Source organism: Chrysemys picta, chromosome 3 (assembly GCF_011386835.1).
Source record: "Chrysemys picta bellii isolate R12L10 chromosome 3, ASM1138683v2, whole genome shotgun sequence".
Lineage (NCBI taxonomy): Eukaryota > Metazoa > Chordata > Testudines > Emydidae > Chrysemys > Chrysemys picta.
The window spans coordinates 673,487-699,244 of NC_088793.1; the positions used below are offsets into that span (position 1 = coordinate 673,487).

General features: G+C 58.6%; 2 protein-coding genes across 3 annotated transcripts in view; both read left to right on the plus strand.

Annotated features, from left to right (window-relative positions):
• Positions 1-16,663, plus strand: part of NRBP1 (nuclear receptor binding protein 1) — a 74,619-nt gene extending 57,956 nt beyond the window's left edge. The window contains exons 9-18 of one of the 2 annotated variants that reach the window (XR_010600014.1): positions 17-75; positions 4,169-4,267; positions 4,402-4,534; positions 4,817-4,919; positions 14,389-14,439; positions 14,569-14,705; positions 14,796-14,849; positions 15,221-15,284; positions 15,356-15,411; positions 15,664-16,663. Coding sequence is in view for 1 of the 2 variants with exons in the window: in XM_065590022.1 (XP_065446094.1) it covers positions 17-75; positions 4,169-4,267; positions 4,402-4,534; positions 4,817-4,919; positions 14,389-14,439; positions 14,569-14,699; positions 14,791-14,849; positions 15,221-15,284; positions 15,356-15,411; positions 15,664-15,762 (854 nt within the window). In the remaining variant the exon portion in view is untranslated. Of the gene's footprint in view, positions 1-16; positions 76-4,168; positions 4,268-4,401; positions 4,535-4,816; positions 4,920-14,388; positions 14,440-14,568; positions 14,706-14,790; positions 14,850-15,220; positions 15,285-15,355; positions 15,412-15,663 lie in introns of both variants that reach the window. The other variant, XM_065590022.1, reaches the window with a different exon arrangement.
• Positions 16,664-17,465: 802 nt separating this feature from the next.
• On the plus strand, positions 17,466-25,534 carry KRTCAP3 (keratinocyte associated protein 3). The gene is given in 8 exon segments (XM_065590029.1): positions 17,466-17,508; positions 18,188-18,318; positions 18,320-18,373; positions 18,894-18,953; positions 20,368-20,568; positions 22,768-22,902; positions 24,468-24,574; positions 24,930-25,534. Coding segments are annotated over 7 exon segments (708 nt in total). The 5' UTR covers positions 17,466-17,480; the 3' UTR covers positions 24,567-24,574; positions 24,930-25,534.
• Positions 25,535-25,758: the final 224 nt, after the last annotated feature.

Below are 25,758 nucleotides of genomic sequence, written 5' to 3' on the forward strand. Positions count from 1 at the left end.
TGTTCCTGTGTTACAGAAGTCACCAATGTCACCACTGCTGTGGACATCTACTCCTTCGGGATGTGTGCGCTAGAGGTGAGCGGGCAGGGAGATGGCAGGGGAGGGATGTCTGAGTGAAACCAGAATCCTCTCTGTTGGAGTTACTTTGTCCCCCAATCCCTCAGCAGCAGTTCAACCATTTCTGTCACCAAGGTCCAGGCCCTCCCCCGCTGCATCGCCTCACCCCCCTCTGACACTAACATGCTAGACAAGGGTTTGAGCTGGTTGCAGCCTTTCCATCAGTGTCTGTTCTCTGTATTGGTTCCCTTGGGCTCTTCCCACTCCAAATGTAACAAGTGACCTGTGGAACTCAGTGCCACAAGATATTGAGGCCAGAAGCTTAGTAAGAGTTGGAGGAGGAGGATGAACTCTTATGGAGAATCTGAACAACTACCGTTTCGATGCAGTTTAATAAGGAATACGCAGCTTCCTGCTTCAGGGCATAAACAGCTGCTAACTGCCTGAGATTCGACAGAACTGGCCCTGGGCAGTTTATTCTAGAATTGTCCATTTTGGGGCTTCTTTCCCCTAACTCTGAAGCAGCTGGTGCTGGCTACTCTTGGAGCCGGTAGATGGACCCCTGCTCTGACGTAGCCTGGCCATTCCTATGCCCCTGTGTTCACCAGGCCTGAGCCAAGGAATTGGGAGTTCAGCAGAAAAAATATGATCTGCAATGGGTTTCAAGAATCAGACCCGGGAGAGAACTCTGCAGGCCATAATGTAAGCCCCTGCAGCCTAACAGTAGGAGATGCAGGGAGGGGTCCAAACTAACACCACAAAAATAACCCTGTGAAGCAAAAATCTTAAACTACCTCCTTGAGTTCCAAGGGGTCTGTGGTAACAAGGGATTCTCATCTGACCTGGCTAACTGCCCATGGCTTCAGGGTCGTACGGAAAGTGGGTATTTCTCAATGCATGGAGCCGTGACAATGATACCGTAATTTGAAACCGGAGCCTGGGGAGCATGAAAATCAATAGTGGGAGTAACACATGGGGGCAAATAAATGCCCTGGACCAATAAAGCAGACAGTCTTGTCAGGGAGCTGGAGAGGCCAGCCCCCCGCTGGAGACGAGAGGAAAGGAATCCTCTCGTCTGCTCTGCAGAGTAGTACAATAGCATTTTTTCCAGCCTGGGATATGAAGGCTCTGGGGCAGGCACAGAAAGAACCGGACAGTACAGAAGCGTTGGCAGACTTTCGCCTGCTTCCACTGGAGACCAAACAAAAGGTGCACATGACGATTCCCCCCATTCTTGTCCGGTGTCTCAAAGTGCCGCCTCTACGTGAGCAGCGTGTTTCCCTGAGGAGGAGTTCACTGGTTGTCTCCTCTGAGAAGAGCAGCAGTTTGTAACCTGATTTGTTCACTGCAGAGGGGATCATGTTTTATTTGTCCTTATATGCCAGGGCTGCAGTGCTCTGCCCTGATGAGCTGTGCTCTTGGCAGAGTGCTTTGGAGACACCTTCATCTACCATGCGAACATTTGTCATTGGAAATGGCTGAGGTGACTTCCTAAGTGAATGCTGCCTGGGCTGCAGTTGAGTTAATTCTGATGGCATCAATGAGATCATAGAATCTCAGGGTTGGAAGGGATCTCAGGAGGTATCTAGTCCAACCCCTGCTCAGAGCAGGACCAATCCCCAGGCAGATTCCCGTCCCCCCCATCCCTAAATGGCCCTCTCAAGGATTGAACTCTCAATCCTGGGTTTAGCAGGCCAGTGCTCAAACCACTGAGCTATCCCTCTCCCCGAGTCACAGGTGTTAACGTGCCCCTGCTGCTGCACAACACTGAAGAGTTAGACATGATCACTTGATAGTTACCTGTTAGGTTCACTCCTCTGGGGCACCTGGCATTGGCCTCTGTCGGCAGACAGGATACTGGGCTGGATGGACCTTTGGTCTGACCCAGTAGGGCCGTTCTTAGGTTCGGAGTTTTGAGCACAGAAACTTCTTTGTGCTTAGTCCCATGGCAAACACTAGAACAGTGGTCCCCAAACTGTGGGGCGAACCTCCCCCCGGAGGGGGTGCAGAGGAACATTTGGGGTCATGTGTGGTGGGGCTGGGCCAGCCTCCACAGGGGACAGGGAGGGAGCACCATACCCCCAGACCAGCTCCACCCACAGCCTCGCTCCTTCCTCAACCCCATTCAGCCCCCAGTCCTGCTTCGCCTCCAGGCCCAATTCCCTCTCTGATCCCAGCCGCAGCTCTGCTCTGCCCCCAGCCCGCTCTGCCCCCACTCCCTCTCCAACCTCAGCCACAGCCTGGCTTTGCCCCTGCTTCCTCTCCAACCCTAGCCGCGGTTCCTCTCTGCCCCCAGACCAGCTCCACCTTCAGCCCAAGCTCCGCTGCTGCGAGCCTTGGCTGCGCTGTAATGGCGGGGGGGCATGGACAGATTCCGTGAGGGGTAAGGGGGACACAACTGGAAAAGTCTGAACTGCTGCACTAGAACACACATGCCAAAGTTGGAAGTTTATTGATTAGAGGAGACGGGGGGAAAAAGAATCAAACCTAGAGCATTTTGAATTGGAATTGTTATGCAAAACAAACGTAATAGAACTATCAGACCCCTTTTAGCGAGGATCTTGGAGAAGCAGTCCTTAGTGGAGAAGAAAGGGTTAGTGCTGTTGAATTTTGAGTTGACTGTTGAGAGTGGTGGTTATTTTTCCTGCCTTTGACAAAATAGACCAGCAGAAGAGATTAAAAAAAGTGTAGGAAATACGGCTTTTTGATAATCTTGGGATGCAAGGGCCTTGTCAATCACAGACAGATGTTCTGAGCTAGCAAGTCAGCCTCGACTTTGGACCCTAGCTCACCTCCCTGGTGTGTGACCCCATCAGGCTGGTTTGGGGGGTCCCGCTCCATCACTGTTGCATCTCAGGCTGGGCAGAGGTGCATGTACCGCTTCATCCCACCATACCAAGGCTGCGCAGGTCACTGCTGGAGTGAAACGCAGTGGGGGAGGGAAAGAAGCACAGGAGAGCGGGGAAAACAGAGCAGGATCTCGTGACTGTCAGTCTGGTGTCCTCACCGGTCTGGCCCTCCTGGTGCCTGAGGCTCCTCCAGCACACTCAGGCAGGGTCTGGAGCGAAGCAGAGACCTGTCAGCCTTTGCTCAAGGGAATCCCCCAGGAGTCTTTCCTCCACGTGACTCCCCAAAGGGGGCAATGGGCAGAATAGTGCATCCCATAGTTTCTCTCTCAGCTAAGTCCAATTTGGTCCATTCTGATTCTTCTCTCGCACTGGTTCCCAGTGACGCTTTTAACACAGTCCTTGGGTGGTGTCAGTTGAACTTTGTTTGGACTAATTCAGTCTCTGTCTTCTGTCTGGGCCTTCCTCTGTCCACATTTGGCATAGGTGATTGTAATGCTTTGAGCTTTCACCCTCTTTCCAACACTGTTTCCAGGCTGCTAGACCCCGATTATTACAACAATCCCGTCCGTGTGTTGGGCTGCCATTGGAAGTGGATGGGGTAGCCTCGGTGGCTCTTTGAGGTTCCCTCTGTATTGTGGGTAGCAACACTGCTGAAGGCACTTTCTTAGCTCCCTGTCTGAGGGGATTGGGGAAATAGCCTTTCCAGCTTGTTCTGGGTCACTGGGAGCAGGGGCAATATTGGGGAACTTATGGCAGCAGTCCGGATGGCTCCTGAGAGAGTGCCGGGGTGGGACCATTCCCTGCAGCCAGCTCAGTTACTCTCCTACAATTGGATCCAGTGTTGTCAACCTCGAGAGCTCAAAAACCATGAGTCAGACCCCAGCAAATCCTGAGCTGGACTTGAGTCATGATTTGAAATAACAGTGGGTGCTTTTATCAGCTTTCTGAGCCAGTAGGTCATGTTAGAGTCCTGCTTTCAGGCTTGTCCCTACAACCATGAGAACTACTCAAGACTTCTTTATTTACCCCCCCCCCCCCCCCCCAAAAAAAAAGTGTCACCTAATCACATGCCTCTAGGGGCTGGTGCTTTATAAGAAACACCAAATATCATCTGATCAAATTACAAGAGTTGGCAATATGGAGTTTCCCTCCGTTCTCTCCCTGCCCCGCCAATTCCGGGAGTAACTCACTGGGGCTGAACTCTGGTAGAGTGACTAGGTCACCTGGGCTCAGCTGGGCTTGACGTTTCTTTCTGCTGGCAGATGGCGGTGCTGGAAATCCAGGGTAATGGCGAGTCATCCTATGTGCCCCAGGAGGCTATTAACAGCGCTATCCAGCTGCTGGAGGACCCCTTGCAGAGGGTGAGTACAAGGCAGTGTTAGGAATACGCCTGTTGACACGCAGGGCCCAGACTTGGCCCCCAGCACCCTGGCTGCAGCACCCTCTTGGCTCTGTCGGATGTGCCTTCCTATGTCTGTGGCTTATTGCCTTGCAGGAGTTCATTCAGAAGTGCCTGGAGCTGGACCCTGGGAAACGTCCCACTGCTCGGGAGCTCCTCTTCAACCAAGCTCTGTTTGAGGTGCCCTCCATGAAGTTACTGGCCGCTCACTGTATTGTTGGACACCAGCGTGAGTATGAGATCCAGGGCACACCTTGCTCTGTGCTTTCAGGAGACTCCAGCAGCTCACCACCCTACAGACATCCCAGCATTGGGAAGCCGGAAGCTTAGCCTTGAATGCCAGGCTTGGGGTGGCTGCACCACTTGAGTGTCCGTCCCTTGGCGGTGCCTTGCCTGCTGCGAGAGCAGTGTGGCTGTCTCAAAGCTGCATCTCGTGCCTTCCTGTAGCCCTCCGGCACATTGGGCAGGGGTTGGGACTGTGTGGGTTTAACTGCCTTCCTCTTCCGTGCAGATATGATTCCTGAAAACGCTTTAGAAGAAATGACCAAAAACATGGACATGAATGCAGTGCTAGCAGAGATCAACCACACAGACAGGGAGGGGGTCAAAATGATGTGAGTACCCCCCTCTGCAGGAGAGCTCGCCTCCTCACACTGCTGCAGTGAGGAGCAAGAGCTAGCCAGCACAGTGTGATCGGTATTCCTGTCGCCCTTGGGAGCCCCAGGCTTTGGCCAGAACCCCTCTGTGCCAGGCGCTGTACAGACAGGCCCTGCTGCCAAGAGCTTAGTGCCGAGCATGCGAGGCTCCCAAACTCTGCTCTGGTGGGAGCTGACTCGTGTGGGGATGGCCCAAAGAGCCTGGGAGTGAGAGGAAGCCAGCCTGGCTGTCTCCGGGGTGGTGGCCACTGCTGCAGAGGAGGAGAAACTGGAGGAAGAGGCAGTCTTTGGCTGCTCTGGGTTGTCCTGATCCAAATGGGACTACCCAGAGCAGCCACTGTTCAGTGTGCCTGGACTGATCCAGGGAGGGGACGTGACTCCGGAAAGGCAGTGTCCCATGGGCTGGCTGGGAAGCAGGAGCGATAGGATAGCTCCACTGACCTGCAGCCCAGTCTCCTCCCTGTCGGGCCAGGCTACCCCCAGAAGTCAGTGCTGAAGTTGGTGAACGCTTCAGGCCTAACCCTGAGCCGCCTCTATCTCACTCACCATACCCCAAGCCTTCAGAATCGGGCATTTACTGGGTAACCGTGAAAGGGTCTCTTTGCTGTCTACATTTTAAAGCTTCTCTCTGCAGCCAGGCTGGTAAGAAACTTGTTTTTTTCAGAGCTGTCGCCAAGGTGGATCCCACTGTAGGTGCATATGCCCCTCATGCATGGGAGTGGAGTCTTGAACAGCCGTGTCTGGGGCCGTGCACGTGCCCTGGGCCGCGTCATGAGGCAGCACAAAGGGCGGAGCAGCCCCGGCCTCCCTCAGGTCTCTCTTTTGCCTATGGCAGCCAGATGGAACGTGGGCAGTGTCTGACCCAGGGCAGAGCCCCACCCTGGACAGGTGCAGGGGGGAGGGCTAGCTCAGTGGTTTGAGCATTGGTTGCTAAACCCAGGGTTGAGAGTTCAATCCTTGAGGGGGCCACTTAGGGATCTGGGGCAAAATCAGTACTTGGTCCTGCTAGTGAAGGCAGGGGGCTGGACTCAATGATCTTTCGGGGTCCCTTCCAGTTCTAGGAGATAGGACATCTCCATATATTTATATTTATATTTATTTTATATTATGCAAGTCCTCCTCTAGGAACCACAAATCCAGGTTCGCCAGCCTGCGACTGTCACTTCTGGGTCTAGAGTGACGCGTGCGGACTGCTCTCTGGCAGATTTAGCTTGAGTTGAGCATCCCTGGATATGTCCATCTCAATAGGGATCAGCCACTCAAAGGATGGGGCAGGGTTTGGAATCTGCCAGGTGGTGGGTGCAAAGCAGCTTGTTCCAGTGCACCAGAGTGGGGCGGGGAGGAGGGGGCAGACACCGATAGCTTTTCTTCTCTTTGTCAATGTCCAGTTCAATGGGACTGTGAAGATTTCGACACAAGGTTGGATGACAAATTGGTTTTAAAGTCTAAGGAGAGTAATGGGTGGGATGTTCCCCAGCTGCTGTGTGGCTGCAACTGCCGGGGGCAGAGCGAGGGTTGAGGCTGCTCTGCCCTTTTGTCCTTGCACAGGGCGCATGGGCCCCAAGGGACAAATCCCGAGTCTCATGCGCATGAAGTGTATGTACACCTACAATGGAATCCGCACTGACAACAAACACCTTGACAAACCACAGTTACTGTGGGGTAAGTAAACAAAAAGGAAAGCAATATTCTCACCTGATCACCTGGCTCCAGGAGCCGGGGCTTCAAGAGAACATGAAATATTGGGACAGGTGGCAACGCTGTTGGGGAGGGAGTGTCTGCTTGCTTTTGGAGAGGACCTCTAGTCCCTTTGACCTTTAGAACACCACCCTGGTGCTGCACAGGGCCCTCCTCTGGGCGCTTACGCTACGTGTCGGACCTGGTTTGTCATGTGGGGTGATGGGAGGCAGGAGGGGTGGGGTTGGGCGGATGAGGGTCATAGCAGTTTGATTCCCCAGACACTCAGCTGAGGCAGGTGCCCTGTGCGTGAGGAGGTGGTGGTGTGGTGTCTGAGGTTTGTGCAGCCATATAAAGCAGGAGGCTCTTGCTGCGTGCCTGGCAGTGTGTGGAGCATTCAGGAGGGCTGGGGAGTGCAACAAATTAGGGGCTGGTCACCAGGAGGCTTTTCTGTGAGCAGCTTCTCATTCACAAGAGAGGTGCCTCTCACTTCTGGGATCTGCATTGTTCCTGGAGGGTCCAAGACTAAGCCCAGCCGTCAGCTCAGGGCACCGGGAATCCTGCCACCAGAAGTGGAACAAGCTGTACACCGTTTCCAATCACATCGACTGCTTCAGCCTCCTCGTTGCGCCATTCCCCTAGAGCATTGAAGAGGAAATCGCTGGAATCCTCTCGGAAAGACTCTCTAGAAAGTGGCCTTCCAGCCCTCTGGGTAGAGAATCTACCCCTAACAGACCGTCTCTGATCAGGTTCACCATTTCAGCACCTACTGATCTCTGACTCAGTATCCACAAGGCCGCAGGTTCCTCAGTTACTGTCACCACCAGTAAGCCTAAGGACTCTGAGTTCTGGCTCCAGAAGATTGGCACTGTTGGATGATTGAAGTGGCAGAGAGAAGCCCAGCTCTGCTAAATTGGTACCAACGGTCTGCAGGGACCTCAGTACCCAGCACTTTGGCTCCGCAGAAGACCAGATTGACAGCTACTGGTCATTCATCGTAGGGCGTAGGAACTTTGGTACCTTCAGCACTGTCTGCCACAGTCACCTCTGCCCAACTTGCTTCATCAGTACCACTCACTGTTCTGGTACCTCAAGAGATTTAGATTTCCTCGAGACATGGCAGTAACAGAAATGCCTGAATCTCCCCTGTTCAGCACCAACCACATCTTGTTCCTCAAAGATTCACCGGTACCAACGGAGTCTCTGCTTGTTTCTATGACTGCTCCACCTCTATCAAGTGAGGAGGAGGAGGACGACGATGGGGACTTTTCATCGGTCTCCCACATTTCTGTCTGGGGCTCTCCCTTCCATTATCAAGGAACGTTTTATCCTGAGACCTCTAAGGAGTTGGACAGTCCTCGTGAGAGTCATGCTCCACGCTGCTGGTATGGACACAGTGGGGTGCCTCCACCCAGGCTCTACGTACCACCTTAATGGCCATACTGGGACCCTTGGATGGCTTACTGTCAGCAATTCTCCTGGGCCCCTAGTGTTCTTCACCAGGAGAACAGCAGACAGTCCCCACCAGCCTTTCTCTAGGGTTTCTGATCCACAAGAGGAGACCTTTGAGGAGCCAGAAGAGAGACTGGACAAATTACCCCTACAACTAACATCTCTTCCTCCTCCCCAGACAAAATTGTCATGCCTCCTTCGCTCTCCTTGGCTGACGATTTTAAACAGTTTCGGACCTTATTAAAAGGGTAGTGGACTCATTGCAAATTCCACTGGAGGAGGTTAAGAAGTTGCAGTATAAATTACTTGATATTTTGCAGACTTCATCTGTCCATGTTGCGCTACGCATTAATGAGGATTTTAGACCCTGCAAAAATAATCTGGCATATCTCAGCCAAAGTACCGCATCTGTAAGAGGGCGGACAAAAAATATTACTTTTTTTTAATATATAAATATTTCCTCCAAGGTCTCAGAATTTTTATTTTCACATCCATCCCCCAACTCCCTTGTGGATGATGCTGTGAATGAACACTACAGACAGCACCACACTAAATCAACTCCATATGGTAAATATTTAATGTGTCTTGATTTTTTTGGCCATAACTCATACTCATTGGCTACCGTTACAATTTAGGATTGCCAGTTATCGGGCCCTCCTGGCTAAATACAGCCGTACTAACTATTGAGCATCACCCAGAAGACCAGAGGGAGCAATTCCAGGCAATCCTAGCAGAGGGGCAACTGCTTGCAAGAACATCTCTGCAGGCGCCTCTGGACACCACTGATACAGCCGCTCATTCTATCTCCATGGCGACAGTCATGAGAAGGGGCCTCCTGGCTTCAGTTCTTGGGTTTTCCGAGAAGTTCGATATACAGTTGAGGACCTTCCTTTTGACAGATCAAAGTTGTTTGCAGAAAAAACTGATGAATCTTTGCATACCTTAAAAGACTCTAGAGCCACCTTGCACTCTTCGGGAATGTACACCCCTGCACAAAAAAAGTTCAGTAAATCTCAGATGCACAGAGCTCACATCTCACCCAGTTTCTCACCTCCCAGAGGGATTACAAACCTCTGCGTAAGAGACAACGGTTCCAAAAGGAGAGACCAGTAAACCCAGAACTTTGAAACACTAATCTGGATGGGTTGATTGGGGTGCTGAGTTACCACCCCCATTCTTATCTGCTGCAACAATCCTCAAGTCTCCCTCGCTTCAGCGACTGCCTGGCTCATTTTCATCAAAACTGGGACCATATTGCTAAAGACAAGTACTGGAGATAATTTCAACAGGTTACTTCATCCACTTTACCTCTGTTCCCCCATTTCCCCCATCCCTCCTCAGGGACCCCTCTCATGAGCACCTTCTGCGACAGGAAATCGAGACTCTCCTGAATCTGGGTGCTATAGAACCAGTTCCCACACAACACTGAGGGGACTTTAGTCCAGATATTTCCTGGTTCAAAAAAGATCTCAGATTACTCAACAGATTTGTAACGATTCAGAGGTTCAAAATGGTAACTTTTACAGCAATAATTCTATCATTGGACCAAGGCGACTTGTTCTTGGCACTCAGCTGTCAGGGTGCTTACGTCCGTATAGCAATCCCCCGCTCCCACAGAAGGGGCATACACTTCACTCTGAGTCAAGAATACTTCCAGTACAGGGTGCTCCTGTTCGGTCTCTCGTCTGCGCCCAGAGTGTTCTCAGAAGTTCTTTCTGTGGTAGTGGCTCATCTTCGCAAACAAGGAATTCTGATTTTTCCCATACCTTGATGACTGCCTGCTCCAAGGGCAGTCCTTCAATGACGCTTCAGTGGCCACTCAGAGGTCGTAGACCTATTTCTCAGACTGGGACTACAAATAAGCATCCAAAAGTCCACCGTAATCCCAATACAACATCTGGCATTCATAGGCGCTTACCTCAGTACGGTAACAGCCAGAGGATTCCTGCCTTCCCATAGGTTCATACCCCCAGCCAGTTTAGTCACTATGGTTCAAGTCAGCCGTCAAACATCAGCCAGAAATTGCCTTCAGCTATTGGGACGTATGGCAGCTGGCACGTTTGTAATAAATCAGGCGAGACTTCACATCCCCTGCTTCCAAAGGTGGCTCAGAACTGTTTATTCACCAAACAGACATAGTTTAAACATGCTACTCTCATGCCTTCGGTAGTAAAAATAAATAAAAATCCCTCGACTGGTGGAAGAACCCTCAGTGTTTGCACAGGGGTTCCCTGCGCTCAACCATCTCTAACATCCGTAATAACAGATGCCTCCCTACTGGGATGGGGAACCCACTCGGTGCTCACACTGTTCAAGGCAGGGAGTCTTCTCTCAAGTCCACCCACACGTCAACTTGCTAGAACTGAGAGCAGTCAGAAATGCCTGTGTCCATTTCCTCCCACTGATCAGCGGCAAATACGTAATGATGGACAACATGTCATGCGTGTTTTACGTAAACTGCCAAGGGGGAACGAGATTGCCTTCTCTCTGCGCCGAAGCAGAGAGACTGGAATTGGTGCAGATGAAGCCAGATCAACGACTCAGCATCTTACCTCCCAGGCGTACAGAACACCACAGCGGATGCCCTCAGTAGATGCTTCTTACAAGATCACGAATGGGAGACAGATCCCACTATATTCCAATGCATATTTCACTGTTGGGGTGTCCCACAGGTAGTCTAGTTTGCCACAGCCAAAAACAAGAAATGCGCCCAGTTCTACTCAAGAGGTGGTCTGAGTCACCGCTCCCTGGGAGATGCCTTTCTCCTTCGTTAGAGTCCAGGACTTTTGTTTGCATTTCCCCCAGTTCCCCTGATGTCCAAGCTGCTGTTCAAGACATAGCCTAGGTTATTCGTGTAGTTCCGACATGGCCGAGACAAACATGGTTTCCTTACCTCACTCAGCTCGCTGTTTGTCAACCACTCCCTCTCTAGGTTGTGCCTGTTTTCTCTCTCAGGATGCTGGTCAAATCTGCCACCCCAGCCTTGGGGTTCTCTGGCTCAAGGCATGATTCGCAGGGTTTAGAAACAACCTGTTCTGGGGATATAAAGGGAGTGCTGTTACATAGCAGGAAACTATCTACTTGTGACACACACACCCAAAAGTGGATGAGAGTCTAACATAGGTGTGACTTAAAACACCTTTCACCTACATCCTCTCTGTTATCATTTGTGCTAGATTATGTCTTAGAACTAGAAATGACCGGATTATCTTTAAACTCTATTATAAAGGTGCATTTGGCAACTGTGATGGCCTTCCAGCATATGATTTTTCTGTTTTGGCTCATCCTACAACTAGGAGGTTTCTCAAGGAACCAGACCATAGGTGCCGACTTCCTCTCTGTCCGGTGGATGCTCAAACCCCTCCACCCCCTCCCTGCACCACTGTAGCCCCTTCCCCAAAGTCCCTTCCCACCCCAGCCCATATAGCTTCAGCCCATTTGCCGGCACTGAAGTTAGGCTTACTGCTGTAATTGCCAGCATTGCCTCTGGAGTCTTTTAAAAAAATAATTGGTGTTGCATTTGCAATCTGCCAGACACTACAGCAGGGAGAGACTCAGAACCAGAGCCATGGAAATGCTGTGAAGTCTGTAGGGTATCCGCTCCAGGAGAGAAATCAAAACAGACACCTAGTCAAATATAAAAGCTGTAAGCATTATCTACAAATGCAAGAGAATTTCCTAGACTGCCTGGCAGTGGCCAAGAGCCGTGATGTAACAGCGTTAGGGAAACGTGGCAGAGTGATGAGAAAACAAAAGGGATACAGGGATACCTGGCTACAAACGGAACAGGGAAGAGTGAGTAGGACAGAGAGGTGGGGGAGCAGTCTTAAGTCGCACACCGGAGTGGCACTGTAGACAGTTCGGTGAGACCTGGGCTCTGTGCAGTGCAGTCAAACAAGCAAATGGCATGTTAGGTTGCATCCAGAGTGGGGTAGTGAATGGGGAATGTTCTAATGCAATTCTGTAAATCAGTGGTGTGGGCTCTGTGTGGAGTGCTGGTCACTGATGTTTTCTGTGTTACCCCGGGCTACAGGGTGAATCGCTCCCACCTGTTTACAGTGCAAGGGAGTCTTCTCTGTGCCCCCTGGGGGGAACCTGCCCCAAACGAGCAGCTGCTGTCAACACAAGCAGCCCTCTCCAGGCTCTGCAAGCCCCGTTCTTTCCTTCTGCAGGCGAACAAGTGCATGACCCAGCTCTTAGGCTCCCTAAGTGAGCCTTGGAGTCAGAGTGCAGATAATCTATGGGGCTAGTTAACCCCATGAGTTCTGCTCTGTCCCTGGGGCACAAGTCCCCCCAGCCTGTCTGTACGCACCACCTCATTACACTCAAGTGCCCAGTACCGCAACTTCTGGACACCCACAATATGCAGAGATTTGCTGCCCCTGTGGAAGCAGCATCCCCCCTTCACTAGCATCACCACAGATCCGCCCTGTCCTTGGCACACAGCACTCGGCCATGGCTCTAGTAAAACCCAGTGGAAGTTTGGGACAAAGCCTGAGAGATTCAAATAGCAGCAAGTAGAAAGGCTGGAAACATCAGGTTACAGGTAAAAGAAAAATCGAAGATGCCCTGTGGAGTCTACATGTGTTAGCAAGTTCCTTTCTGCTCTGAGGGATTTCTCACCCAATAGTCGGTCCGTGCAGTGCCTGCCCAGTCCAGAGAGCTGGGAGCCACATTCCATGAGACACTCATGCTGGCAGCATGTCCCTTCTGTAATGGACAACATCTCCTGTTCTACAGAACCAGACCTTTTTGTCTCCTTTGTAATCAGCTTGTCCCTGGTCGTCCCCCTTTTCAGGGTCTTTTTCTTGGGTTCTTTTGTGCTTTGTAAGGGCCCAAGCCTGCACCTTGTCTAGATCGTAAACTCTTGGCGGGGCTAGGTGGAAAGACATCAGTTGTTGTCACGTTTGCTTGAGTGAGCTCTGAGAACCACCCCGCCTGCCAGTTTCACCTCTAGCAGCTTTGGGACACAATATTCCACCTGTCACATGACTCTTAATCTCTTCCACATGCACATCCCACAGTAACCATGACAACCAGCGAATTCGTAGCTTTCGGCAGGGACCACATGGTCCCCTTTGCTGAAATAGCATGAAGATGACAATCACAGGGAAAACATGCCCATCTGGGTAGACCTAGGTAAGTCCCTGGGTACTCACTTAACTGTCTACCCCCGACTGTGTCCAACATGGGGTACTTGGATCACCTTCTCTCCCAGGATATTGCAGAACAGGAAGGGGTTCAGAGAAGAGCAGTGGGAATGATCAAGGGCCTGTAAAAACTCTCCAGGAGGATGGAAGAGATTGGGATTTTTACCTTAGAAAGGAGATTAAGAGCAGACACGACAGCGAGAAAAATAGTAGAGGAGGGAGAGCGGGAACATCTCTTCTCCCTGCACAAGAACGGCGGACTTCAGTCCTTAAAAGGAAAAGGAGAAAAGGAAACACTTTCTCTCACACACCCAGAACCCAATGTGTAACTAGCCTGTGGAACACTCTGCCACAGGAAGTCGCTGAAGCCAGAATTTAGTAAGCTGCGAAAAGGGACTGGACACTTGCGGATCAAAACTATTCAGCGTGATCATAGTCTATGATAATTGTGGCAGCAACATTAAACCTCTTGGTTCAGGGCTTACATCCGTCTCTAGCTATTAGATACCATGGTGAGGTCTGTGGGGGGAAGAGTATCCCACATCTGCTACCCCAGGGTCTCTCCTCTTCCTCAGCACTGTCAGACAGGGAACCTGGTTTGATCCAGTCGGGGGGCTCCTATGTTCATGAGCATCCTTTGGTAGGTAGGTGCTACTGGGTTTGTTCCCAAGTAAGTCCTTAAATTACAGAAATCTTGTTTGATATGGACAGAACTGCCTATTTCTGCCTGTTCTATGCCAGTTCTGCGTTCTCCTTCTCCCCTAGTACAGCACGAGTGACGGGGAGAAAAGCTGGGCAGCAGAGTGACTTCTCTGCTCTCCTCGTTCATCCCTCCCTGGCATCTGCTAAATGGCTGCAATACAATTTGTGATGCGTTAACTGCTGTTCAGCAGGGAGATTGGGGGCCCTACCATTGTGTTAGCGCTTGTTAATTTCCCTTCATGCTACTAGTGTGTTCAGCTTTGGAGAGCTCCTTGGAGGCCCAGGCTGGAGGGCTGGGCTTAGGCCTGGAGCCTCCAGCCTCTGCATTGCCTCCTGGTTGTAATGAGGAGAGAACTGTCAGGCAAGCCCCCCAGCACTGGGCAGGGAGGGAGGAGGCACAGGCTGGGTTTGGCTTGGCCAGTGACTTCACTGCCTTCTTTTTTCAGCTTCTCCCAGTCCCCAGCACTGGAGCTGGACAAGTTCCTGGAGGATGTGAGGTAAGAGGCCTTCCCCCTCCTATGCTGTGAGACTCCCCTGCCTGCAGCTGGCCCTGGGCAGGTCCCAGATGCTGCTTCTGCTCACCGGGAGAAGGCGAACGGCCCTCCATAACGCTGCTCCTCTTGCAGGAACGGCATCTACCCACTCACGGCCTTTGGGATGCCTCGGCCCCAGCAGCCTCAGCAGGAGGTGGTGAAGTCCCCCATTGTCCCCCCGTCAGTGAAGACCCCAACGCCAGAACCTGCCGAGGTGGAGACCCTGCAAGGTGAGAGCGGCAGATGCTGCTGCCCTCCCTCTAGTGTCTGCACCGTGCGGGGACAGCTGGAGTCACATGGCCTCTCTGCTTCCCTTTCAGGTGGTGCTAATGCAGTGTAACATTGAGTCAGTGGAGGAGGGAGTCAAGCACCATGTAGGTTTCCGTCTCCCTCTTGCACACGCATGCTCTGCAGGGCCGGGCTCTAAGGCACCATTACTGGGCGGGCTGCTCCAAGTGTCTCTGTCCGCCTTGGCAGCAGTAGTGGGGTGAGCGGAGCTGGCTCCAGCATGCAGGCCCCAAAGCCAGAGCAGAGCGTGGCAGCGCAGTCCCTGCGGGGTGAGCGCGTGGCGTTTCCTGGCTTGGGTGCGGTGCATTCTGTCCCAGGGGGAGCGGAGGGGGCCGGCTCCAGGCACTGCTCAAAGTACCCCCCACCGTCAAGGGCACTGGCCACCAGGGCTGGGGGAGGGGGCTCCCCCCAGATCATGCAGGAATTGCAGCTCCTCATGCTCACCTTTCTCCTGTAGCTGACCCTGCTGCTGAAACTGGAAGACAAATTGAATCGACACTTGAGCTGTGACTTACTGCCCAGTAAGTACCTGCCCTTCCCCTCCCCCGGGCGTCCCACCAGTCCAGGACTCACTCACTCCTCTCTCTTGTAGATGACAATATCCAGGAGCTGGCGGCCGAGCTGGTGCAGCTGGGATTCATCAGTGAGGTGAGCTCCTGCCTCACCCTCACTGGCACAAGGGGAACTGGCTGCATGGGCTCCCCCCTGCAAGCGTGTTCCTGTGTCAGCCCCCTCCCCTCAGCGCCCAGGCCACAGGGTTTCTTGTCCTGCCATCCCCCCAGTCTTCCCCTTCCAGGGCCAAGCTCCTGTCTCTCAGGTGTGGGCTTGGTCAGCCCCATGGCCCAGCGTGCAGTCAGAGCCGGCCCAGACACACTGCTAACGGTGCTCTGCTCTCCCTAGGCCGACCAGAGCAGACTCAGCTGTTTACTTGAAGAGGCGTTCAACAAGTTCCACCTTGCCCGGAACGGAGCCCTGACGGCGGTGACCGTGTCGTCCTAGCAGCCCCTCCAGGCTGGCTGGCGTTGCTTAGTTGCCCGTGACCCTTTTCTGAGTCTGTCCATCTGTGTAGGGCACCAGCAAGACCCTAGACGCTGCGCTTGGAAGCTCATCCTGCATGTGCCGTCGCCAGGCCCAGCCGACAGTCTGCCCTGCCTACCTATTAAAGGGGACTTTGCGCGTCAGTATTATTTCAGCCGTGTTTTGTGGGAGTGTGTGGGGCGGCGTGGCCAGCCGGGCCGCGGGAATGTGCATGGCATTTGGTCTGTTGGAACTGTACAAAGGTTGGTGGGTTTTCTTTTGCACAGGACAGAAATCTTTTTATTTAAAGGTAGGAAAGAGGGGAGCCCCCTATCCCCATGTGCACCACATCTGGCATCTGCCTCTAGTACCGTTCTGTATTCACTCCCCAGGGCAGGGGTGAGGGGGGCTCTGCAACGTGCCCTGCTCACCCTCGCCCCAGCAGCCCTTTGGCGCTTCATCACTTGTTTACGTGTTGCACAGCAGCTTGGCAGGGGCGGGGCAGGGGCCGGAGGGGCGACCGCTCTCCTGGAGCGAGCGGGGCAGGGGTGTGGCTGGGAGCAGGTGCTTGGAGCACTCGTGGGTGCCCTATAGTGGGCTCCTCTCACTGCTGACACCGGAGCCCCCCTCTGAGCCCGGCCCCTGGGTGTGGAGAGGGGCAACTGTGAGCGGGCAGAGCCTTAGTCCTGGATTCCTGCCCCACGTCTCCTGGAGCAGGGGGCTCACCTGAGCAGGGCCCTTGACTCCGTCCCTCCTCTCCCTGCCGCAGCCCCATCCCCGGAGCCGGGGCCTCGGCTCTGGCAGCTGCCGCTGTACCACGGAGCCTCCTGTGTCTAGTTTCTATCAGTTCCTATTTTAATAAACGGTTTTGTAAATAAGTAAATGCTGCTTCTTTGCCATGTGTGCTGGGCCCTGCCCCCCCCCCTTCCATGCTTGTGGGGCTGGGCCCCGCCCCCCCCCTTCCATGCTCCGGGGGCTGGGCCCTGCCCCTGCCCCCCCCTTCCATGCTCCGGGGGCTGGGCCCCGCCCCCCCCCTTCCATGCTCCGGGGGCTGGGCCCCGCCCCCCCCTTCCATGCTTGTGGGGCTGGGCTCTGCCCCCCCCCCCTTCCATGCTGCGGGGGCTGGGCCCTGCCCCCCCCCCTTCCATGCTGCGGGGGCTGGGCCCTGCCCCCCCCCTTCCATGCTGCGGGGGCTGGGCCCTGCCCCCCCCCTTCCATGCTCCGGGGGCTGGGCCCTGCACTTGAGGTACCTCCACACACCCCCCCGCCCCCACCCCCCTGCAGCTGGGCCCTGCCCCTGGGGCACTTCCACCCCCCCGCGCCTGGGCCCTGCCTGGGGACGGGGGGGTAAAGGGGGACTCGGCGGGGGGGCACCTCTCTTTTCTTTCCCCCTCCGGCGCTACAGGGGCGGGGCCACGGCGGGGGCGGCTCGTTCCCTCCAGCGCTGCCGGGGACTGAACTCCCGGAGCGGGACCCCCAGGCGGGGAGAAGCGCCCCCCCCCCATCAATCGTTGTGCCGGGAGGCCGGACTCCTGGGTTCCGCGCGCGGGGGCGGGATCGGACTCCTGGGTTCCGCGCCGGGGGGGGGGGGGGCGGGATCGGACTCCTGGGTTCCGCGCGCGGGGGCGGGATCGGACTCCTGGGTTCCGCCCCGGGGCTGGCTGCGGCGGGGCGGTGACGCCGGCCCTGAACCGGCGGGTATGAGCTGCGGCGGCGGCTGCGGGTTCGGTGAGTCCCGGGGTCCCGCCCGGAGCCCGTTCTGGGGGGGCCCTCCGCGAATCGCCCCCCCTCCCTTGCGGGCAAATTCCCGCCATGCCGTGCGTGACACCCTCCCCCCGTGCCGTGTGAGACCCCCCCCATTGCACACACAGGTACCTCCCCCCCCACAATGTGTGACCCCCCCCACTCCACACTCAGGTACCTCCCCCCCACAATGTGTGACCCCCCCCACTCCACACTCAGGTACCTCCCCCCCACAATGTGTGACCCCCCCCACTCCACACTCAGGTACCTCCCCCCCACAATGTGTGACCCCCCCCCCGCTCCACACTCAGGTACCTCCCCCCCCCCGCTATGTGTGACCCCCCCCCCGCTCCACACTCAGGTACCTCCCCCCCCAATGTGTGACCCCCCCCGCTCCACACTCAGGTACTCCCCCCTGCCATGTGACCCCCCTGTTGCACATTCAGGTACCTCCCCCCCCCGCTATGTGTGACCCCCCATTGCACACTCAGGTACTTCCCCCCTGTGCCATATGTGATTTCCCCCCCATTACACTGGGTGCCCCCCCCATGCCCATTGACAGTTGGGGGTACGAGGCCCTTGTGCTGTGTGTGAGTCTCTCCATTGCCCCCCGAGGTACAAGCCTCCCCTCCTTTCTGGTGCCTGATGCCTGCCTCTCTTGCAGACTTGGGGCGCGGACCCCAGCGCCTCATGCGCTCTGGCATTACCCTGATCGTCCTGGGCCACGTGAACTTCATCCTGGGCGCCATCGTGCACGGCACGGTCCTGCGCCACGTGGCCAACCCTGAGCGCACAGGTCACCTCCGAGTACACGACTGCCAACGTCATCTCCGTCGGCTCCGGGCTGCTGGTGAGTGGGGCCCGTCGGCCGTCCCCTCGCTCCCAGCCCCCGCAGCCCCATTGCTCCCCCTGCCCCCCCATTGGCCCCTGGGGCTCCAGCTGCCGGCATGAGTCCCTGCGTGGCACTGTGGGGTCGGCTGGGCCCTCAGCCACGTGCCCGGCTGGGCCTGAGCCTGCAGGAACAAGGCGGCGCTTGGCCACTGCAGCCCTGGCCGACCCCAGAGCAAGACGCGTGCCGGGCAGCTGACCCCTGGCAGCCCAGCACCTCCCCTGCCGCTCGAGGCTGGAGCTGGGGTGTGGGGACGAGGCCGATGCAAGGAACCGACAGCAGAACCATCGCTGGAGTGAGACATGAGCGAGGCCGGGCCTGTCCCCCCCCGGCCCAGGTGTGGCTGAGTTTCTGGGCCATAGGGCCCCTGATTTAACAATGCCTTTGGTTGCTACGCCCCAGGGACCCAGCCGCTGGGTCTGGGGCAGCTGCACTGTGGGGCTGCACTGGGGGAGGGACTGACCCCCGTGTCTTTCCCTAGAGCATCACTGCTGGGATTGTGGCCATCTTGGTGTCCCGGAACCTCCTCAAGGCAGCCCTGGTGAGTGAGCACCGGGGGCCGGGGAGTGAAGGCCAATGCTGGGGTCACAGCTGGGTAACCGGGGGGGGCGGGGAGGGGGGCTGAGTTCGGGCAGGAAGCAGCATTCAGGGCTGTGGCCCAGCGCCTGCAGCAGCCACTCCCTGGACCTTGCTCCCTGAGCTGCCCGGCTCCTGCCGTGTGGGCCCAGCCAGCTTTGCTGCTACGTCCTCACAGGCCGCACCTGCTGCAGATAAGGCCCCAGCTCTTTCCATCAGCGCTGTTCCCTGTCCCTGTCTCCGCCCAGGCCAGGTGCCACGCAGCCCCCCATCCCCCCGTGTGCCCGGCTGAGATCTGGGTGCTGGGCTCTGCACAGACCTGCCCTGGCTGGGTAAGGCCCCCGCCCCACCCCGTGCCAGGCACCATCCCGCTCTCCCCAGCCGAGGGCAAGGCCCCACCTTGTGCCAGGTGCTACATACCCCCCCACACCCGCTTGTGCTGCATAAATACCTGACAGCCGCTCCCTGCCACCAAGCGCTCATAGGCAAACCCCCTACAGCCCTTGACAAAAGCCGGGGGGAGGGGGGCAGGTCCATCCACCCCATTGTACGGGGGAGGGGGGGCAGGTCCATCCACCCCATTGTACGGGGGGGGGGCAGGTCCATCCACCCCATTGTACGGGGGAGGGGGGGGGCAGGTCCATCCACCCCATTGTACGGGGGAGGGGGGGGCAGGTCCATCCACCCCATTGTACGGGGGGAGGGTGTGTGTGACTGGGCCGTGCAGCGCGGCTGTAATGCAGGCGTCTTGGCTCAGACACTGTCCTCATTGGCTTGTGCAGGACGGCCCATCCGCGTCCCCAAGGGAACGCCAGGCTCAGAAGTGGGGCCTGGGGGCACTGGGAGATGGCCACATGCAGAGGGCACCCAGGTTTGTGCCAAGCCCCCCCCCGCCCCATGGCTCTGCTGGCAAGGGGAGCGTCTGACACCAGACGTAAGCGCCCAGGGACAGGGCCAGGTGCAGGCACTGTGGGGGGGCTGCCAAGCGTGAGGCCAGGGCAGCGGCTGCCAGGCGCGGTTGCTCATTGGTGCTGGATCGGTTAGCACTGGAACGGGCGCGGCAGGGGCGACCCTGCCCCCTGCAGCTTCATGTGGACACTGGGGAGGGAGGTGCCCTGGGCCCCCGTGGGGCTGCGAGGACCTGGGGTGCAGGGAGACGATGGAGGCCCAGAGAAACATTAGTCTGGGAGCAGCTGCTCCGGTTGCTGGAGGAAGCTCCCGGCGCAGGGGAGGGGTCCCTGCTTGGGCGTGTGGGGCCCAGGGCCGCTGCCCACTTCTCCCCTGGGCTGCTGGAGCTGGTGAGTGGCCCATTGCGGGGGGTGGGGCTACGCCACGTGGCTGCCCGGCTCCTGCCCACCAGCTCTGGTCTCCGCCTGCAGCACTGGGCCTTGCTGTGCATCTCGCTGCTGAACTGCCTGCTGTCTGCTGCCTGCAGCCTGGGCTTGGCTCTGGCCATCTCCCTCACCGTCGCCAGCCGGGGGCACCGCCTGATGGTGGGATGCAACAGCTCCACCCTTCCCGCCGACGCCCGGGCTGCCATCGCCACCAACGACTGCCCCTTCGACACCACCCGCATCTACGTGAGTCCCTGCTGTGGGGCCGGGCCCTGCCCATCCGTCGCCCCTGGGTGCCCCCTGCATGCCCCCCTCCTGCGCGCCCCCTGCTCCCTGCTGTGGGGCCGGGCCCGCCCATCCATCGCCCCTGGGCGCCCCCTGCTCCCTGCGTGCCCCCCTCCCTGCTGTGGGGCCGGGCCCGCCCATCCATCGCCCCCGGCGCACCCCCTGCGCCCTGCTGCGGGGCCGGGCCCACCCATCCATCGCCCCTGGGTGCCCCCTGCTCCCTGCTGCGGGGCCGGGCCCTGCCCATCCATCACCCCTGGGCGCCCCCTGCATGCCCCCCTCCTGCGCACCCCCTGCTCCCTGCTGTGAGGCCGGGCCCGCCCATCCATCGCCCCTGCGCGCCCCCTGCTCCCTGCTGCGGGGCCGGGCCCTGCCCATCCATCACCCCATGGCGCCCCCTGCATGCCCCCCTCCTGCGCACCCCCTGCTCCCTGCTGTGAGGCCGGGCCCGCCCATCCATCGCCCCTGCGCGCCCCCTGCTCCCTGCTGCGGGGCCGGGCCCTGCCCATCCATCGCCCCTGGGCGCCCCCTGCATGCCCCCCTCCTGCGCACCCCCTGCTCCCTGCTGTGAGGCCGGGCCCTGCCCATCCATCGCCCCTGGCGCCCCCTGCATGCCCCCCTCCTGCGCGCCCCCTGCTCCCTGCTGTGGGGCCGGGCCCGTCCATCCATCGCCCCTGGGCGCTCCCTGCGTGCCCCCCTCCCTGCTGTGGGGCCGTGCCCGCCCATCCATCGCCCCTGGGCGCCCCCTGCATGCCCCCTTCCTGCGCGCCCCCTGCTCCCTGCTGTGGGTCCGGGCCCGTCCATCCATCACCCCTGGGCGCCCCCTGCTCCCCACTCCTGCGCGCCCCCTGCTCCCTGCTGCGGGGCCGGGCCCTGCCCATCCATCGCCCCTGGGCGCCCCCTGCATGCCCCCCCTCCCTGCTGTGGGCTGGGCCCGCCCATCCATCGCCCCTGGGCGCCCCTGCTCCCTGCATGCCCCCCTCCCTGCTGTGGGGCCGGGCCCGCCCATCCATCGCCCCTGGGCGCCCCTGCTCCCTGCATGCCCCCCTCCCTGCTGTGGGGCCGGGCCCTGCCCATCCATCGCCCCTGGGCGCCCCTGCACACCCCCCTCCTGCGCGCCCCCTGCTCCCTGCTGTGAGGCCGGGCCCTGCCCATCCATCGCCCCTGGGCGCCCCCTGCTCCCTGCGTGCCCCCCTCCCTTGCTGTGGGGCCGGGCCCGCCCATCCATCGCCCCGACGCACCCCCTGCGCCCTGCTGCGGGGCCGGTCCCACCCATCCATCGCCCCTGGGTGCCCCCTGCTCCCTGCTGCGGGGCCGGGCCCTGCCCATCCATCACCCCTGGGCGCCCCCCTGCATGCCCCCCTCCTGCGCACCCCCCTGCTCACTGCTGTGAGGGCCGGGCCCGCCCATCCATCGCCCCTGCGCGCCCCCTGCTCCCTGCTGCGGGGCCGGGCCCTGCCCATCCATCGCCCCTGGGCGCCCCCTGCATGCCCCCCTCCTGCGCACACCCCTGCTCCCTGCTGTGGGCCGGGCCCGCCCATCCATCACCCCTGGGCGCCCCCTGCTCCTGCGTGCCCCCCTCCCTGCTGTGGGGCCGGGCCCGCCATCCATCGCCCCTGGGCGCCCCCCTGCATGCCCCCCTCCTGCGCGCCCCCTGCTCCCTGCTGTGGGGCCGGGCCCGTCCATCCATCGCCCCTGGGCGCCCCCTGCTCCCTGCGTGCCCCACTCCTGCGCGCCCCCCTGCTCCCTGCTGCGGGGCCGGGCCCTGCCCATCCATCGCCCCTGGGCGCCCCCTGCATGCCCCCCCTCCTGCGCGCCCCCTGCTCCCTGCTGTGGGGGCCGGGCCCCGTCCATCCATCGCCCCTGGGCGCCCCCTGCTCCCTGCGTGCCCCACTCCTGCGCGCCCCCCTGCTCCCTGCTGCGGGGCCGGGCCCTGCCCATCCATCGCCCCCTGGGCGCCCCCTGCATGCCCCCCTCCCTGCTGTGGGGCCGGGCCCGCCCATCCATCGCCCCTGGGCGCCCCCTGCACACCCCCCTCCTGCGCGCCCCCTGCTCCCTGCTGTGGGGCCGGGCCCTGCCCATCCATCGCCCCTGGGTGCCCCCTGCTCCCGGCACACCCCCCTCCTGCGCGCCCTGACCTGCCTGTGCCACCCCCCACAGGACACGGCCCTGGCACTTTGGTTCCCCTCCATGGTGATGGCTGCGGTAGAGGCTGCGCTCTCTGGCAGGTGCTGTGTGGTGTCCCTGATCCTCCGTGGCATCGGTCCCTGTGCAGACACCAACATCCGCCAACAGGTCAGAGGTTCCAGCCAGAACCCCCCTCCTTGTCCCCTTCCCCCTCCCAGGGACTGTCTCTCGGGGAGGGGGGGTCCTCTCCCCATTTGGTGCACCAGACAGATTCAACTGGGACCCTGTGCTCTAACCCCGAGGCTCCCAGGGGTTGTTTCCCCAACACGCACTGAGAGGTGCTGCCCCCCCCGCCCCCCGGGGTGTGAAGGGAATGGAGAGGCCAGAGCAAGCGTGGGGTTGCGGGGGTCCAAGGCCAGATATATTTGGGGTGGGAGGGGCCAGACTGCAGTGCAGGGCCAGGCATGTCTCCCCAGGGCTGTCCCCCCATCTGCCCCCCATGCTCTGCCCACACAGCAGCACGTGACATTGCTCATCCAGCTTCAACCCTGAAAACATCCACTCAATGCGCAGCGGCTGTCAAACCAGCTACCAGAATGGTGGGAACCGTTAAGAAAGGGATAGATAATAAGACAGAAAATATCATAATGCCACAGTATAAATCCATGGCACGCCCACACCCTTGAATACTGCATGCAGATGTGGTTGCCCCATCTCAAAAAAGATCTATTGGAATTGGAAAAGGTTCAGAAAAAGGCAACAGATTTGGGGTCTGGAACGGCTTCCGTATGAGGAGAGATTAATAAGACTGGGACTTTTCAGCTCGGAAAAGAGACGACTAAGGGGGATATGATAGAGCTCTATACAATCATGACTGTGTCGAGAAAGTAGACAAGGAAGTGTTATTTACCCGTGACATAACACCAGAACTAGGGGTCACCCAATGCAATTAACAGGCAGCAGGATTAAAACAAACTAACGGAAGTATTTCTTCACACAACGCACAGCCTGTGGAACGTGTTGCCAGGGGAGGTTGTAAAGGCCAAAACTATAACTGGGTTCAAAAAAGACACAAATCAATTCACGGAGGCTAGATCCATCAATGGCTATTAGCCTGGATGGGCCGGGATGCAGCCACATGCGCTGGGTGTCCCTAACCGTCTGCCTTCCCGAAGCTGGGCCTGGACACCAGGGGATGGAGCACTTGCTAAGTGCCCCGTTCAGCCCCTCTGAGGCACGGCTGCTCCAGCTTTTGCTTTCTGAAGCCCCCCCAACATGCTATAAAAACTCCGTGGCCCCCCCGTGCCACAACAACTGTTTCTCTGCATATAAAAGCTGGGGCCGGCGTTAGGGGGAGGGAAGCTGCCCGGTGCCCCACACCACAGGGGCCCTGTGAACCCAAGTTGCTCAGGCTTTGGCTTCAACCCTGGGTGGTGGGGCTTCGGCTTTCTGCCCTGGGCCCCAGCAGGTCTAATGCCAGCCCTGCTGGGCGGACCCCCGGAAACCTGCTCATGGCCCCACAGTGGGCCCCAGACTCCTGGTTGAGAACCACTGCTCTGGGGCACCTGGTACTGGCTGCTGTGGGAACTGGACACTGTGCTGGGTGGACCTTTGGTGTGCCCCAGTTTGGCCGTTCTTATAACCCCTGCACACCCCCCTGGGGGTTCAGTCACCCCAGCCCTGGCATCGCACTGCCCTGGGGCACCTCGTTCAGGTGTCTGCGTCCTTTCCAGCTGGAGGAAGAGACAGCGACAAAGGAGGTGGCATCTGAGGATCGGCACACGCAAGAGCTGTGCCAGCTGCTGGCTGTGGAGGACGGGGCCAGGGCCTAGTGGCAGAGGTGAGCGTCGCCTGACCCAGCCAGGGGAACAGGGCCCATGGGGGAATCTGCTGGGTTGGTGGGTCTCTGAGTGTCCAGCCCAGCCTAGCTGGGAGCTGCTTAACCCGGTGCACTGGGGACACTGTCACTCCCCCTCCTTGCTGGGCAGGGCCCCATTCCCTGCCCACGCCGGGGCTCCGAGTCCCTCGGTGCCGCCCCCTGGCAGGCCCCCTTCCCCACCCACGCCGGGGCTCCGAGTCCCTCGGTGCCGCCCCCTGGCAGGGCCCCATTCCCCGCCCACGCCGGGGCTCCGAGTCCCTCGGTGCAGGCCTCAGGAGTCTAGCCACCATAGCCGGACAGTTTCTTTCTCTCGCAGGTAACGCTCCAGACCACATCAGCTGGGAGTGGGGGGTGAAGCGCCCATTATGCTGATGCCGACCCATGGAAGAGGCAGGACACAGAGCCAGGAGGGAGGGGGCAGCTGCCCCACCTGGCAGACTTTTCCTTGGGGAGCAGGCTCCCTTCTCCTGTGGCAGGGTCCTGCTCGTATCCGGGCTCCCGCGGCTGTCCCCCTCGTGCCCGGAGTGTGCCAGTCCTGCTGCTGCCAGCCCTCCCGGGGGTCTGCCCGCCATGCTTTGCTGAGTTCCCACCCCCCTATGGCCATGGGGGAAGGGATCCCGCCAGAGACGCCAGTGGGGAGGGGGAGAAGCAGCCTGAGCAGGGACATCTGGACAGCCAGTGACCTCGCTGCAGGTGGGACTGGCCTTTCTCAGCTCCCCTCCCTCCACACTTGCCCCTTAGCTCGCCCTCTTCCCACTCACACACCCAGCCGTGGCATGAGCCGGCTCTCACCCCGGCCCGCTGCGGGTGTGCTAGGCCCCAAGTCTGTGGCACTGGGGCTGGACTGTGCCTAGCACAAGGGGCCGGGGCTTGGCTGGCCCTCAGACACCAGCCGAATAAACACTGTTATTAAACCCTCAATGGTTTGGGACCTGGTTCCCCAAGCGACTCCCCAAACCGGCTGCAAGCGAGAGCTCAGCTGAGTACAGCCCTTGGCAACTAGCCAGACTCAGCAACGCCCGGCTGCCCTCGAAGGGGGTGTGTGTGTGGGGAGGGGGGGCTGAGCAGCAATGGGAAGCAGGTTGTAACTGGGGGTCTGTATAGTGGGAGAGGAGCCTGGCAGTGAGTGGGGTGTGCATAGAGGG